Source organism: Pipistrellus kuhlii, unplaced genomic scaffold, assembly GCF_014108245.1.
Source record: "Pipistrellus kuhlii isolate mPipKuh1 unplaced genomic scaffold, mPipKuh1.p scaffold_m20_p_62, whole genome shotgun sequence".
NCBI classification, from domain to species: domain Eukaryota; kingdom Metazoa; phylum Chordata; class Mammalia; order Chiroptera; family Vespertilionidae; genus Pipistrellus; species Pipistrellus kuhlii.
In genome coordinates, this window is record NW_023425565.1 from 992,773 (window position 1) to 1,006,114 (window position 13,342).

General features: G+C 58.0%; 1 protein-coding gene across 3 annotated transcripts in view; it reads left to right on the forward strand.

Annotated features, from left to right (window-relative positions):
- Positions 1 to 730: 730 nt before the first annotated feature.
- IPPK (inositol-pentakisphosphate 2-kinase) overlaps positions 731 to 13,342 on the forward strand; it is a 66,412-nt gene continuing 53,800 nt past the window's right edge. For 2 of the 3 annotated variants that reach the window (XM_036420107.2, XM_045575050.1), the window contains exons 1-4: positions 738 to 1,016; positions 8,078 to 8,125; positions 9,691 to 9,786; positions 13,026 to 13,092. In XM_036420107.2, coding sequence (XP_036276000.1) covers positions 936 to 1,016; positions 8,078 to 8,125; positions 9,691 to 9,786; positions 13,026 to 13,092 — 292 coding nt within the window. In that variant the 5' untranslated portion in view covers positions 738 to 935. Of the gene's footprint in view, positions 1,017 to 8,077; positions 8,126 to 9,690; positions 9,787 to 13,025; positions 13,093 to 13,342 lie in introns of all 3 variants that reach the window. The other variant, XM_036420108.2, reaches the window with a different exon arrangement.

Below are 13,342 nucleotides of genomic sequence, written 5' to 3' on the forward strand. Positions count from 1 at the left end.
CTAGGCAACATTTAGGGAATAGATTACACCAATTATCTGAAGATCTTTTTTTTTTTAAACAGTTTTTTTTAAAATATATTTTATTGATTTTGTACAGAGAGGAAGGGAGAGAGAGAGTTAGAAACATTGATGAGAGAGAAACATTGATCAGCTGCCTCTTGCACACCCCACACTGGGGATGTGCGGGCAACCAAGGCACATGCCCTTGACCGGAATCGAACCCGGGACCCTTCAGTCCGTAGGCCGACGCTCCATCCACTGAGTCAAACCGGTTTCGGCTATCTGCAGATCTTTAGGAGACAAAAGCAGACAGGCCACACACTTCAAGAGCACTACAGAGCGACAGGCATCCAGGTGCGATTGGCAACAACTACCGATCAATGGAGAACAGAGAACGGTCCTGTAACCACTGGGGGTTACAGGTAAAATCTGAATCCTCCACCTTCCCGGGAGCCTGTGCTCCGGCTTCCGGCCCCCCAATCCGGGCCCCGCCCCCGGCGCGCTGCAGCCCCTGCTTCCTGCCCGCGGACCCCGCCCCCCCGGCTCATGGGCCCCGCCCCCGGCGCGCTGCAACACTGCTTCCGGCGCCCAGGCGTAAATGTCACTTCCGGTGTTTCCTGGCGCGGTTCCAAGGTGAGTCGCTGTGCCAGTACTTAAGATGGTCGCTGGCCCTTCCGCCGCAGTGGCCAATGGAGGGGAAGCAGGCAGGAGCCCGGAGTTGCCCGGCTCCGCCATGGCCGCCGGGGGCGTGGCTTCCGGCGCTCGCGCCCTTGAATCGGGGTGGCCGGTCCGGCGCAGGCGGCGGCTGACAGGCGCTCCTCCTCCTGCTCCTCTCCCTTCTCGTTCTCCGCCTCTTCCGACGGCGCGGCTCGTGCCCAGGAGGACTGCCGGCCCCCGGCTCGCGGCCCTGCAAGGCGCCAGGGCCGCTCTGGGGGATGGACGAGGGGAAGATGGACGAGAATGAATGGGGGTACCACGGCGAGGGCAACAAGAGCCTGGTTGTGGCCCACGCGCAGGTGAGCGACCGACGTCGGCGCGTCTGGGACCCTCACCTTGCCCGACCGTTTCCTTCCCCCAGCACCCCGCGGTGCGGGCGGGTCCGCTCCTCCCAGACCCTTCCCCTGTCACCCCGGTCAGTTCCGCGTCCCCCAGCACCCCTCCGGGTCGCTTCCGCGTCCCCGCAGTGTCAGCCCTCTCCCGGTGAGTTCCCTGTGGCTCCAGGGTCGCCATCCCCTGGCCAGTTCCCCGGGGCCTCCCGGGCTCTGGCGCTGTGGGCAGAGGGTGAGCTGCGCGGGGGGGAGAAGACCCCGGAGGCTTGGGCCTCCCGCGCGGGGCGGCGGGGCGGGCGCGCAGGCTCTGAGACGCCCGAGCTGCTGCTCTGCTGCTGCTCACCGCGGAGCACTGCCCGTTCGCTCTTCAGAAAGTGCTGCGAGAGCTCCCAGGGAGGTGGCTCCAGGAAGAGAGGCTGTGGACTTGTGCGAAGGCCCAGGTCTCCCTGACCGGCTGCCGGCTGACCCCAGCGGCAGGAATGCAGCGGCTGGGGGAAGGGTCAAGAGCATGCGAGTTGGAGTCACACAGAACGGGCAGAATCCCAGTTCTACCACGGCCCGGCCCAGTCTCCATTTCTGCATTTGCAAAGGGAACTACGGTAGTAACAGAACCCCCTTTGTGTAATTGCTAGAAAGATGAGGGAGCAGGAGCTGGACAGGTTACACCTGGCAAGTGAGGCTAAGATACCTGACCCAGCCCACGAGCTCCTCTGGGATGGTGCCTGGCTCTGCCATTCCATACTGGGTGCGCCGGGTCAGCTGTAGGGAAAGTTGCAGTCACCCCGACACCCCTATGTACTGCCACAATCTGGAAACGTAAGAACTGGGACTACACGCTTTGCTCAAGATCTTTAGATGAATTAACAATGGGCCAGGCTCACCTGAAGCTGTTCTCTGTGCAGTCAGCTGGGCCCCGTTCTGTTTCAAGGTCAGGCAAAGCATGGGGTATTTCAGCATGAGCTCCTTTTGTCGTTGGGTTACTGTGGTGATGCAAAAGCCTCTCACGAAACACTCATCTTCCAATTCCTTAGTAAGACTGGGTAGTGTATCTTCATCTTGGATAAAGCTGGGCTTTTTTTAGTGGGGGGCTAATGTACTGAGTTTCAAAAATACTGTTGGACAAAGGAGCAAGTTCCAGACTTGGAATACTATAAACTACGCCCACAAAATTAATCACCTTCGAGAAATAGAAAGTCCTGGGCTAAGATGGGCTACTGGTCAATTCTACGCATCATTTAGGGACTAGATTACACCAGCTACCTTCAAGCTGGAGGCTCAGAGGCATCAGCGCTCACGCACCTTCGCGCCCCCTGACAAGAGCTTGCTCCCCTCCAGGGTGGTTGCCCTCCCCCAGCACCTTGTTGCATGCCTGTTGTTGGGGTGGTGGGTTTTTGTTTCTTTTTCCCTTTTAAACTCAGTCATCAGGCTGCCCTGGACCTGTGCTGTTCATTCTGTATTTTAAGTCTAAATTTGCTCCCATGTGCTCATGCCTGCCTGGCTAAGTAGCTATCCTTTGAACTTGAAGATGATCTTTGTAAGTAGTCTTGTAAGAAAGTGTTCCTACCAAGTGAGGGCACTGAGTAAAGGGAGTGAAGAAGCCTTTGTGCTTTGCCTGGGCTTGAGGACCGGGTGTGTGGTGTGTGTGTGTGTGTGTGTGTGTGTGTGTGTGTGTGTGTGGTGGTGGTGGGAAGAGTCCTGGAAGGCAGCCTGTGCTTTCAGGTTTGTGCTGTCCCTGAGGAGAGGGTGTGTGCAAGTGGGAGAGAAGATGGACACCTGAGCACAGGATTCCCTCACCTGTGGGTGGACTCCCCAGACCCCCTAATCATTCCAAGGAAGAGAGCTGCCTTCCGCACTTTTTGTTTTTCATGTACTTTTATTGCTTTCCGAGAGGGAGAACTAGAATCATCAACGATGAGAGAGAATCATTGATCAGCTACCTTCTGCACGTCCCACACTGGGGATCGAGCCCACACCCCGGGTGTGTTCCTTGACTGGGAGTCGAACCGAGACCTCCCAGGCTATAGGTCGACACTCAGCCCCTGAGCCCCAGTGGCCAGGCCCCACTTGTCTCTGGATGAGGAGACAGTCCCGTTCTTGGCGAGGGCATCGTTTACTTCTGATCGAAAGGTCCCTGTGAAGTGAGCAGCCTGTTCTCTCCTCGCCAGCTCAGAACACTGCGTGCCTCCAGGCAGCCAGTCCTGCAGCCTGGCGTCTGCACTGAAGGAACATGAGGCGAAAGACACACAGCCTGCCAGGGCTCGGAGCTGTGAGGACACGGGGCTTGTGAAATGGGGCCTGGAGAGGGAAGAGCTGAGTGCAGGCCACAGGAGGCCGTGGCACAGGCAGGTCTCAGTGCCAAGCGTGAAGAGAGGACAGTGTGAGGCCCTCATGGCAGACCAGTTCCCTGGCAGATTGCTGTGGCCCCTTCAGGCATCCTGTGTCTGTCACTCAACCTGGTGCTCAGCACCCTTGGGTCCAGCCATGCAGTTTAACCCTTTCCCAGCCCCTGCCCCTTGACCCTTGGCCCTGGTGCCAGCCCCGTTGGCCCACAGCTTGGCACTGTGTCCCAGTGGGGGCCTGGAGGTCCAGGCCCTCTCCTCATGCAAGGTCTTGGGCAACGGCGTTTCCTTGTGGGCCGAGAGGGCGCTGTCACTTGTCCTGGTGACCGGGCCACACTTCTGCTCAGTCTGAGCTGTGGGTAGTGAAGCCCAGGCTGCCCTTGTGTGCTGCTGGGATTTCTGTCTGTGTGGCTCTCACACCTGCACTTACCCTTCTTCACCTTTGTCTCATTGGTTTGGCTCGGTGTCCTGTCCTGTGAAGGTCACCGTAGTCTGGTTTATAATCTGATCTCCTAAGTGTCGCCAAGGGTGGGAGTCAGCCGGGGCAGGCCAGGCAGAGAGCTGCCCCAGGCCTTGAGCCACCGCCCTCACCTCCAGGGCGCAGGGCAGACAGCGGCCCCCTCCCTTCCTCACACTGGGCTGCTGTGACAGAGCAAAATGAAAGACCTGCCAACAAAGGCCGTTTGTCAGAGCATGTAGGAAGCTGTCATGTCTGATCTTTCAGGTTTTGCAGCCTTCCTGAAATTCCGGCGGGGGGGGGGGGGGGGGGGGGTTGGGGGGACCGGTGATGCCCTCTGGTGTTGGAAGTTCCTGTTGCCGGGCCGTCTGACTGCGCCCTTCCTGTCTTGCATTTTAGGATTTCTGGTTTGTAGGTCATACTTAATGTATGTGTCGGAAGCAAATAAGAATTGTTCTGTTCTATTGTTTTGTTTTTTAATGACTTTTCCCAATTCCTGGGCCACTCCCTTCTTTCATTTTTTCCTGAATCTAGTTGAAAGAGTCTTAACCTTTTGTTGCCTCTAGATTTTTTTTTTAAATAAGTAACTGATTCTGTATTTGAGATTTTTAATTCTATCCATACAGGTTGATATAGTAGATGTGACTTTTTTCTTGGTAAGAACTCTTTGGAGACTCTGCATGTGGCTCCCATCTGTTTGCACTGTAGTTGAATGATTAGGATTAGTTATTTCCCCATCGTGTTTCCTTTGGTGGTCTCCAGCCCTGGCCTTGGCAAACACTGAGCCCTGCTTTCCTAGCATCGAGTCTGCCCAGCTGGGCCTGGTCTCCCGAGGTGGTGTGGCTCCCAGCCTGCTCCGCAGTCAGCACTCAGGAGCAGTGGCCCCGGGGACCGTTAGGGGGGGAAGGTTCTTCGGCTGCCGCACCTGCACACGCGTGCATTTGTGCCCCTGCTCCATAGCGCTCGTGTGGGCCCTATAGCTCCTCCAAGACTCTCTGGCACCCATACCGTGTTTGTTAGTCCAAATCGTTCTGGTTTTCTGGCTGTCACCCCGGCCATCCCTTCAGGGACCATCGAGTCCCCTCCGTTTCAGCCCAAGTGCCCTCCCCTGCCTGTCACGTGGATGTGTAATCCACTGTCCCTCTCCCCCCACCCCCCGCACGGTCTAGCTGCGCCTCGTCAGCTGGGCAGTAGTGGTGGGTCCAGACGGGGCTGCCAGCCTTGGAAGGAGCAGGTTCTCCTTCTGGCCTCGATGGGCACCCCTCGGCGAGATGTCTCATCTCTGTTTTGTCTGAGGCTGCCACCCAGCACCATGTCCTGCCCCGTCTCCCAGCCCCACTGTGGGTCCTGTGGTGTGTTACTTGGGTCACCGCAGGCGTTGGCCTGGCCAGGTGTTGTCACCGATGCTCTGAGAGGCCACTCAGGTTGGGGCTGGCAGGGCAACTGCAAAAGGCAGCCTCACTGAGAAGCATTAGCCATCGGACACCCAGGGCAGCGCCTCGAGGGGCCATCCTCTGTCGCGGTGTCAGCCTCCCTCCCGTAACGCTGCCTGGTCTGTGCCTCCTGGGGTCAGCAGGAGGCCAGGCTGTCCTGCGACAGCGAGGCTGCACCTGAGACACGGTGAGGGTGCCCGCAGACACGCCAGCCTCCCCTGGCTGTTTGCCTGGGGCCTAACCCTTTAATTCCACCCACAGCTTCACTCTATCTGGCTTCAGGTGGGCAGGTCTCCTTTTATATTGATATATATATATATATATATATATATATATATATATAATTTTATTTTTTTAATTGAGTTTTAGAGAGAGGGATAGAGAGCCAGAAACATCAATGAGAGAGAATCATCGATCAGTCACCTCTTGCACACCCCCTACTGAGGATGTGCCCGCAACCAAAGAACATGCCCTTGACCAGAATTGAACCTGGGACCCTTCAATCCACAGGCCGACACTCTATCCACTGAGCCAAACCGGTTTTGGCTCTCCTTTTTAATATATTGGTTTTTATGGTCTTTTATTTGTGTTCAATATCAACTATTGCTTCCTCCTCAGTTTCAGAAAATTCTATATAATAAAATCCTAGCATGCAAATTGACTGAACAGCGTAAAGACCAGTTGCTATGACACGCACAGGGGGAGCGCCGCTCGGCCAGAAGCCAGGCTCAGGGCTGGTGCCTCCGCTGCGGGCGGGAGGTAAGGAGCAGGGGTCCTGGACTGAGAGAGGGCACAGCCGGGCTGAGGCTCCCCCTCCCCCCGCCCTGTGCATGAAAGCACCCAGTATTTCCACACTGAAAAATAATTTTTCTTAACACTCTGGTGCACTCCCTCCATTATACGGTCTTATTGGGTATGTAAGACCTTGGCCTGCCCAGTGTGGCTCAGTGAGCATCGACCCATGAACCAAGAGTTCCTGGTTTGATTCCCAGTCAGGGCAGTGTAGGGGGAGTGCAGGAGGTAGCTGAGCGATGATTCTCATTGATTTTTCTCTCTCTCTAAAAAGATATCAATAAAAAAAATACTTTTAAGAAGGAATTCTTTGTTTCTGCCTTTTCACTCAGCCTTGCAGCCTCACTGTGTAGAGCACCCTTCACGCACATCTCCGCCGTCAGGGCCTCTGGCGGCCAGGGCCCGGGCCGCGCTGCCAGGCACTTGTGAGGCTGTGCTTTTAGAGCTATCCCGAGCCTGACTTTGCTGGGCTTCCTGATGTTTCGATGACTTGATGCTCTCAGAGTGGATCTGAGGCACCTTTGCCAGGCCCACTCCTCCCCACACCCCTCGTCCTGGGACCCTCGCAGCACGGGAAGCTTCCTGCTGCTTTGATAAGTAACAAGTTGTACCCTGAATTCTGTACACTTTGAGGTTGTTTATATGTGTCATTTCTGCACTCAGTGACTTTTTTAGCTTTTTGAGATCAGGTTTTCATCTGGGTGCCCAGGTGTGAGTGAGTGTGCCTCGCTCCCTGTCCTGCTGCGGGCAGAGCTGTCCGGCCCGGGCTGTCTTCCTGATCTCACCCCTCTCTCCACTTCCTTGGCATCGGGTCCTAGGCATTGAGAAGGCACGTCTCAGACACCTGCGTTCCCAAGTTTCCTTCCCAGCTGGTCAGACCTGGGGCAGTGGCAGCCCTGGCGCTCACGGGGGACAGCAGTGCCCTCTCCCCCGGGCATCTCCCTGAGGTCAGCCGAGGCAGCCTGCCTTCCGCCATGGCAGCCCTGGCACCAGGTGTCTTTCTGCCAACGAGGCCGGCGAGGTGGGTTTCTCACCTTTCTCTGCTGCCCATCTGAACAGACGCTGCTGGCTCCACAGCTGGCCTCTTGGCATGACCTGTGGCCACTGGGCCAGCCCGGCCTCACAGCCCCCACAGCTCCCACAGCCCGGCCCCCACAGCCCGACTCCACAGCCCAGCCCCCCACAGCCCAGCCCCCACAGCCCGGCCCCACAGCTCAGCCCCACAGCCCGGCTCCCACAGCCCGGCTCCCACAGCCCGGCTCCACAGCCCAGCCCCCACAGCCCCCACAGCCCGGCCCCCACAGCCCGGCCCCACAGCCCAGCCCCCACAGCCCCCACAGCCCGGCCCCCACAGCCCGGCCCCCACAGCCCGGCCCCACAGCCCGGCCCCACAGCCCAGCCCCACAGCCCAGCCCCCACAGCCCCCACAGCCCGGCCCCCACAGCCCGGCCCCCACAGCCCGGCCCCCACAGCCCGGCTCCCACAGCCCGGCCCCCACAGCCCGGCTCCCACAGCCCGGCCCCCACAGCCCGGCCCCACAGCCCGGCCCCCACAGCCCCCACAGCCCGGCCCCCACAGCCCCCACAGCCCGGCCCCCACAGGCAGCCGTGCTGGCCTTGCAGAACAGCTGCACCCCTGAATGTGGTGTTGGGGACTGGCCCTCAGGAGGACACTATAGCTCCCTAGGGTGGGCTGGTAACATTGAAATCGTTTCCATTTTATTTAGAATTAGCAATACTTTTCTATGAGCAGTAAAATCTGTGCATTATTATTTCCTTAAGATATACTCCTGAGGGGCTGGCTGGGCTGGAAGGCACAGGTTTTCCTGTTGCCCTGTGGCCCCAGTGTGTCCTCTGGTGTGGGCACTGGGTGTTCCGGCCAGGGGGCTGCCTCTGAGGCTGCAACCTCCAAACTGCTGAGGACACCCCCACGCTGCCCAGCCCCTCCTGCTCACCCGCCCCCCAGTGTGCAGGCGCACTAATCACCCTTTGCTTTCTTTTCCAACAGCGTTGTGTGGTCCTGCGCTTTCTGAAGTTTCCTCCCAGTAGGAAGAAGGTAAGGTCTGTTGAGTTTGCTACCCAGACATTGAAACAATGACTTAGGGACACTTTGATTTTATTTCTGATGGGGAAGTCTGAGTGCTCATTACAGAACTTAACTGTGACACAGCATTCCATCAGAACGTGGTGGGTCTGATTCCTGCAGGTCCCGGTGCTTGGTGGGGTCGCTGTGGGAGTCCCTGGATGCTGAGCTAGAAGTCGCCTGTTCAAGTCAGGGAGCCCTGTGGCTGGTGGGGACCCTGAGGGCCAGGTCTTAGCTTTGCGTTCCCCCATCTCTGAACATGAAGTCTGGGATGCCGGCAGGTAGGCAGCATTGCAGGTCCCAACAGGCAGCTCAGTGAAGCCTTGTTTCTATTTGCTGAGTCGCCCACGCCCAGGACTGTGGACACCCTCTGAGCTGTTGCTGCTCTGCAACCCCGCTGACCTCTGGGAGGCAGTGACCTGGAGAGGGGTGTCACTGTGGTTTTCATCCAAATCTCGGTGGGTGCAGGGCTCAGTACGGGAGCCTCAGAGCCCCTCCTCTTTGTGGCCCGGGGGTCGGGAGGGAGGCGAAGGAGCTGGTGTGAGCCCTGCTCCAAAGCGAAGGCAGAGCTGTGGGCACGGCTCTCCCAGGGGGGACGGCGGGGTGGGGGCAGGGAGTGGGGATTGGGCAGCATGGCCGTTACATTTCTGTGGAATCCAAGTGGAGGCCAGAGCCATCTGGGCGGCTGCCTCCAGCCCCCTTCTCCACTCAGCACCTGCTACGTCCAGGCCCACTCTCCGGTCAGCTTTTCCTGTCCCCATTTCTGGGGGCATTGTCAGTTTGCGTTTACTTATTGTGCCAGGGGCGTTACCGGGGAATGCTGTGGTCGTGCTGTCAACAAGAGGAGCTTTTTGTCAGGAGCCCTGGGCAAGTGGCTGGAGCCACTGCGTGGGCTCTGGGCCTTTCTGTTGGGCTTCATTCTCTCGCGTCACACTGCCCGTGCCCTGGGATGCCCGCTGGGTCTGCGATGCTGCAGCGCAGATGGCAGCCCCGCCCAAACCTTCCCTGGAGCTCAAGCCCTGTGTCAGCACCGCCTGGACTGCCCTGGAGGACAGCTCTCTCTTTCCTTAGACCTGGACGGACCCTGCGGAGTTCCCGCCTCGGCCAGGGCTCCTCAGGGCTGATTTCTGTCTCACCCAAAGCTTATAGCTTACTGGCTCCTTACGAACATCTGACTTGGGAGAAAATGTTTTATTCTCTATTTAGAGGCTGAAGAATAAAATGTAAATACGTACCTAGTGATTTTTGGACAGGAGAGATTTTCAAAGTCCCGTTCCTCGGAAGCGGTGCACGAGCGCTGGTGGAATCACCGGTGTTCCTGGCCCAGGAGTGGGTCACGTGGGGCCCTGGGTGGAAGGCAGAGGTGGGCCTGGGAGCTGAGAGGACAGAAGCTCCGGTGGGTCTGGTGGTGGCTGTGGCGAGGCTCCCTCCTCCGCGGCCTGGACCGCGTCTCCTTTCGGGAGGGCAGACGGCGCCCTGTGTGCCCTCCATCTGCCACCGCCACCTCGGTAAGGCCTCCCTGTGCTTCTCTGTTGCAGGCCTCGGAAGAAGTATTCCAGCACCTACAAAACATAGTGGACTTTGGCAAAAATGTCATGAAAGAGTTTTTGGGGGAGAACTATGTTCATTGTGGGGTAAGTGGTTTCATTTATGGAGTCTTAAGTTCATGGGCAAGACCTGTATTAATAACACCAGCTTCTCAATTACAGTTCGGAACTCTGAGCTTGCTAGTTCCTCATGTCGGAGTTTCCGAGCGGTTTGTTGTTCGCATTTGCTGTGTTGTGAGGTAGCAGAGCAAATAGTGTTATTCCCATTTTCTAGCTGAAAAGCCCGAGTTTCAGAGAGACCACCTGAGACCCCCACTTGCCAGGGTACCAGTCTCCTCCCGCCGCCTTGGAGATGTGCAGCATGGCGAGGGCCAGATCGCGGTCCAGACAGCCTGCTGCGTGCAGTGTGGCTGGTCTGCGCTGCTGGCTCCCGTTGGTCCTGTCACTGACAAGGTCTGCAGTGTGGACGCTTGGGGAGGAGACAGTGCAGGGAGCCACAAGGCTTGGCCCGGCTGTCTCAGTGTCTGTTGGCCCTGCTGCCTGTTTTAGATCAGGGCTCTGAACAGATTAACAGGTTTGTCACTTTGCACCTAGAGAGCATTGCTCCGTTTTGCAGATCCTATGACTTGCGTCTGTCCTGGGAAAAATGATCCTTGGAGTTGAGGGCACCTGTGAAGTAGAAGGGTTGCCAGGCAAAGTAGGTTTTAAATGGCTCTGACAGTAAAGCATCCTCCAAGAAGGTCCTTAGACAAGCTTAGGATGTATGGGGGTGGCTGCGCATGTCCCTCAGGCTGCAGCCTTGACTGAAGGCATCAGACCCTTTTCCGGGGTGGCCCAGCCATGGAGCTGACAGGGTGGCGCGGCTTTTGGCGGGCTTTCTCAGCACCTCCCCACATGGGTTTACTGCAGGGCTCTGAGGGTCCTTGCGACTCAGCCCGGGCTCCCCAGTACTTGATCTGAGAGATGATCTGGCCCAAAGTTGTGTCTGTCCTTTCCACAGCAGCCTTGCAGGTCAGCCCATGCAGAGTGGAGGGCCCGCAGGGAGCTGCAGTCTGTGCGGGGCCTTTCTCTGTCTCACAGAGCTGAGGCTCCAGATCTTTCTCCTGGCAGGGCCAGGGAGGAGGTAGTGGGAGGTGAGGGCAGCCCGGAGCAGCGTCAGGGTGCCCCTGGCCCAGGGCACACATGCTCCGCCATCCACAGGGGATGGGTCCCTGGCTGCATGAGGAGAGGCCACAGGTCGCTTTCTGGGAACAGGCATCCTGTTGGCATGGAGACAACACCTGAGTGAGCACAGCCTGTCTTGCCCCCAGGGGACCGCCACTCAGGCCTGGCCCACTGGCATCCGGAGCCCGTCTCTGATCCGCACCAACACATGCAGGCAGGCAGCTGGCCCAGATGCCGCGTGACGGGAAGTGGCCGGGTGCAGCCGGAGAGCGTTCCCCTCCTCCGTGTCCTGGGACAGATACAGCCGTCCATGGGGAGAGCACTCCGGCCTGCCCAGCTGTTTGCCGACTGGTCTGGGCCGGTTTCCGTGTGAGCTGGCGGTTAGCCAATGGGGACGAGGCTGTCCCTTTATGCCTACAGATGTCTGCATCTTAAATCCTGGGGATGCTGGAGACCTGGCGAATTCTAGGTTTGCCTCGCTTTTGTGGGCCTCGGCCTTCAAGTTTGGGTGCCCCTGGGCGGCCTGGACTTCACCTTTACCCTGACATGATGGGGGCACGGGCCAGGTCAGCCCATGTGGCGAGTGAGGCTCCAGTCTGGGCGGCCTTCTCTGCAGCCTCCCTTCCCTTTGAGGGCAGTGCCTGTCAGCAGGGAGCCGGGGAGGCCCCATCTTCCAGGAGGGCTCCATGCTCTTCCAGTTTCCCTAAGTTAATGCCATGTGATTACCTCCCCATAACCTCCCTGCTGATGCCCACTGCCTCCCAGGGCTCTGAGGGGCCCTGCTTCCATCTGGCAGGTGATGGCACGGCTCACAGGGTCATGAGTCTGAAGCAAGGGTTGGTTAATATAACCAAATGCTGGGAAGAGTGTTTACTACCAACATTTTACTCTGACTTAAGACACAAATAGGACTCATTATAAAAGCAGGAATTTAAAGTTGCTTAAAGAAATAAATTCTACTTTTCACCGTGGTGACTGTGAACTTAGGTGGGGCAGTCACAGATGTGTTTCAGAGTAGCTGAGCCACTTTGAGCTCTGGACTCGACCCCTTGGTCCCCTGCACGGTCTGTCGCCTGAGGAGTGCAGCAGGGCCTGCCTGCCTTCCCCGGCCGAGGCGTCAGCCCCTGCGCAGGCCTGAGCGCCGAGCGGCCGTGCCCAGCCTTGGCCCAGGCTGCGGGCTGAGGGGTCCTCTGAGGGAGGGTCTGGAGCAGTTCTTTATCTTTCCTGCACAGTGTCCCTCGAGTGCCATCTGCTCACGTCCTACCTTTGGTTTGTTAAAGTGGACTGAGACCGTGGGCTTTTAAGTTTTGCATTTTAAAATGTTTATAATACCCCCTCTTCCATTGTTTCACCTTACCTAACTCACTGAGCCACACCGGCCCCACCTTACCTAAATCAGAACTAAACTTCTAGCAGCTTGCCTTTTACCAGTTTACAGCTTTGCAGGTAAAGGCCAAATTCAGGAGGTCAGCTCACTCCGCAGGCTGGAAGTGGATGATGGGCAGCCAGGGCCCTGCAGGAGCACGTCTGTGCGGCAGGAAGCAAGCAGGCCTGGCGTCCACGTCCCAGGCTGGGCTCCTGTGTTCTGTGGGGCTTCTCCAGAGGCGAGCCTGCCACCCAGGCAGCCCCAGGACAGTGGTGAGAGCACTGACTAAAGCTCCTTCCGCGGGAAATTGCGAGGAGCAGCAATGTGGAGAGAAGCTACGTGGTCTTTCGCCCAGATGCACAGCCTGCGGGCCTCGGAGTCCCGTGGCGGAGGGCCCTGGGCTCTCCCGGAGATTAGTGTTCCATCAGACCCTTCCCTGAGCTATTCCCTGGGGGCGTGGGAGAGACTCCGTGTGTCTGGAGACACTGCTGGGAGCCTTCGTGCCAGCAGCAAGCCCCTCCGGCCTGCTTTGCCGCAGGGACACCACGAGGAGAGGACACCGACTGGGGGATGGGCCGCTGCTGGTCACCACCCGGCACCCAGCTCTGAGGAGGACAGCGCTCCTAGTGCTTCTGCTGAATCGGGACGTGAGGCCCACGTTCTGGTACCGAGGACCTGTTAATGTGCAGAAATATACGTCACATAATGTGCCGTTGGCACCGGTGTTGGTGCGCAGCTCCGCGGCGGGCGCATTCTCCCTGCTGTGCGGCCCACACTCTGCTGTTTGTCCTTACAGGAGGTGGTCCAGCTGCCTCTAGATTTTGTGAAGCAGCTCTGCTTAAAGATACAGTCCGAACGACCAGGTAAGGCTTCTTTCTAACTTACACGTTTCCTGTGTCGTGTAAGAGGCCCGGGGTGAAGTGTGGGGCATTTTCCCTCATGGTAGGCAGATGCAGTTTTCAGCAGGGTAGAGATCCCGGAGCTTATGGAGACAATTCTGGCGCCAGATCCCCAGGCCACAGCAGAGAATGTGTGACCAGGAACTAATACTGGTCATGTGGGAGTGAGAGGGAGCCAAGGAGTTAGGGGAGACTCAGGGAAGGGAAGGGAGGC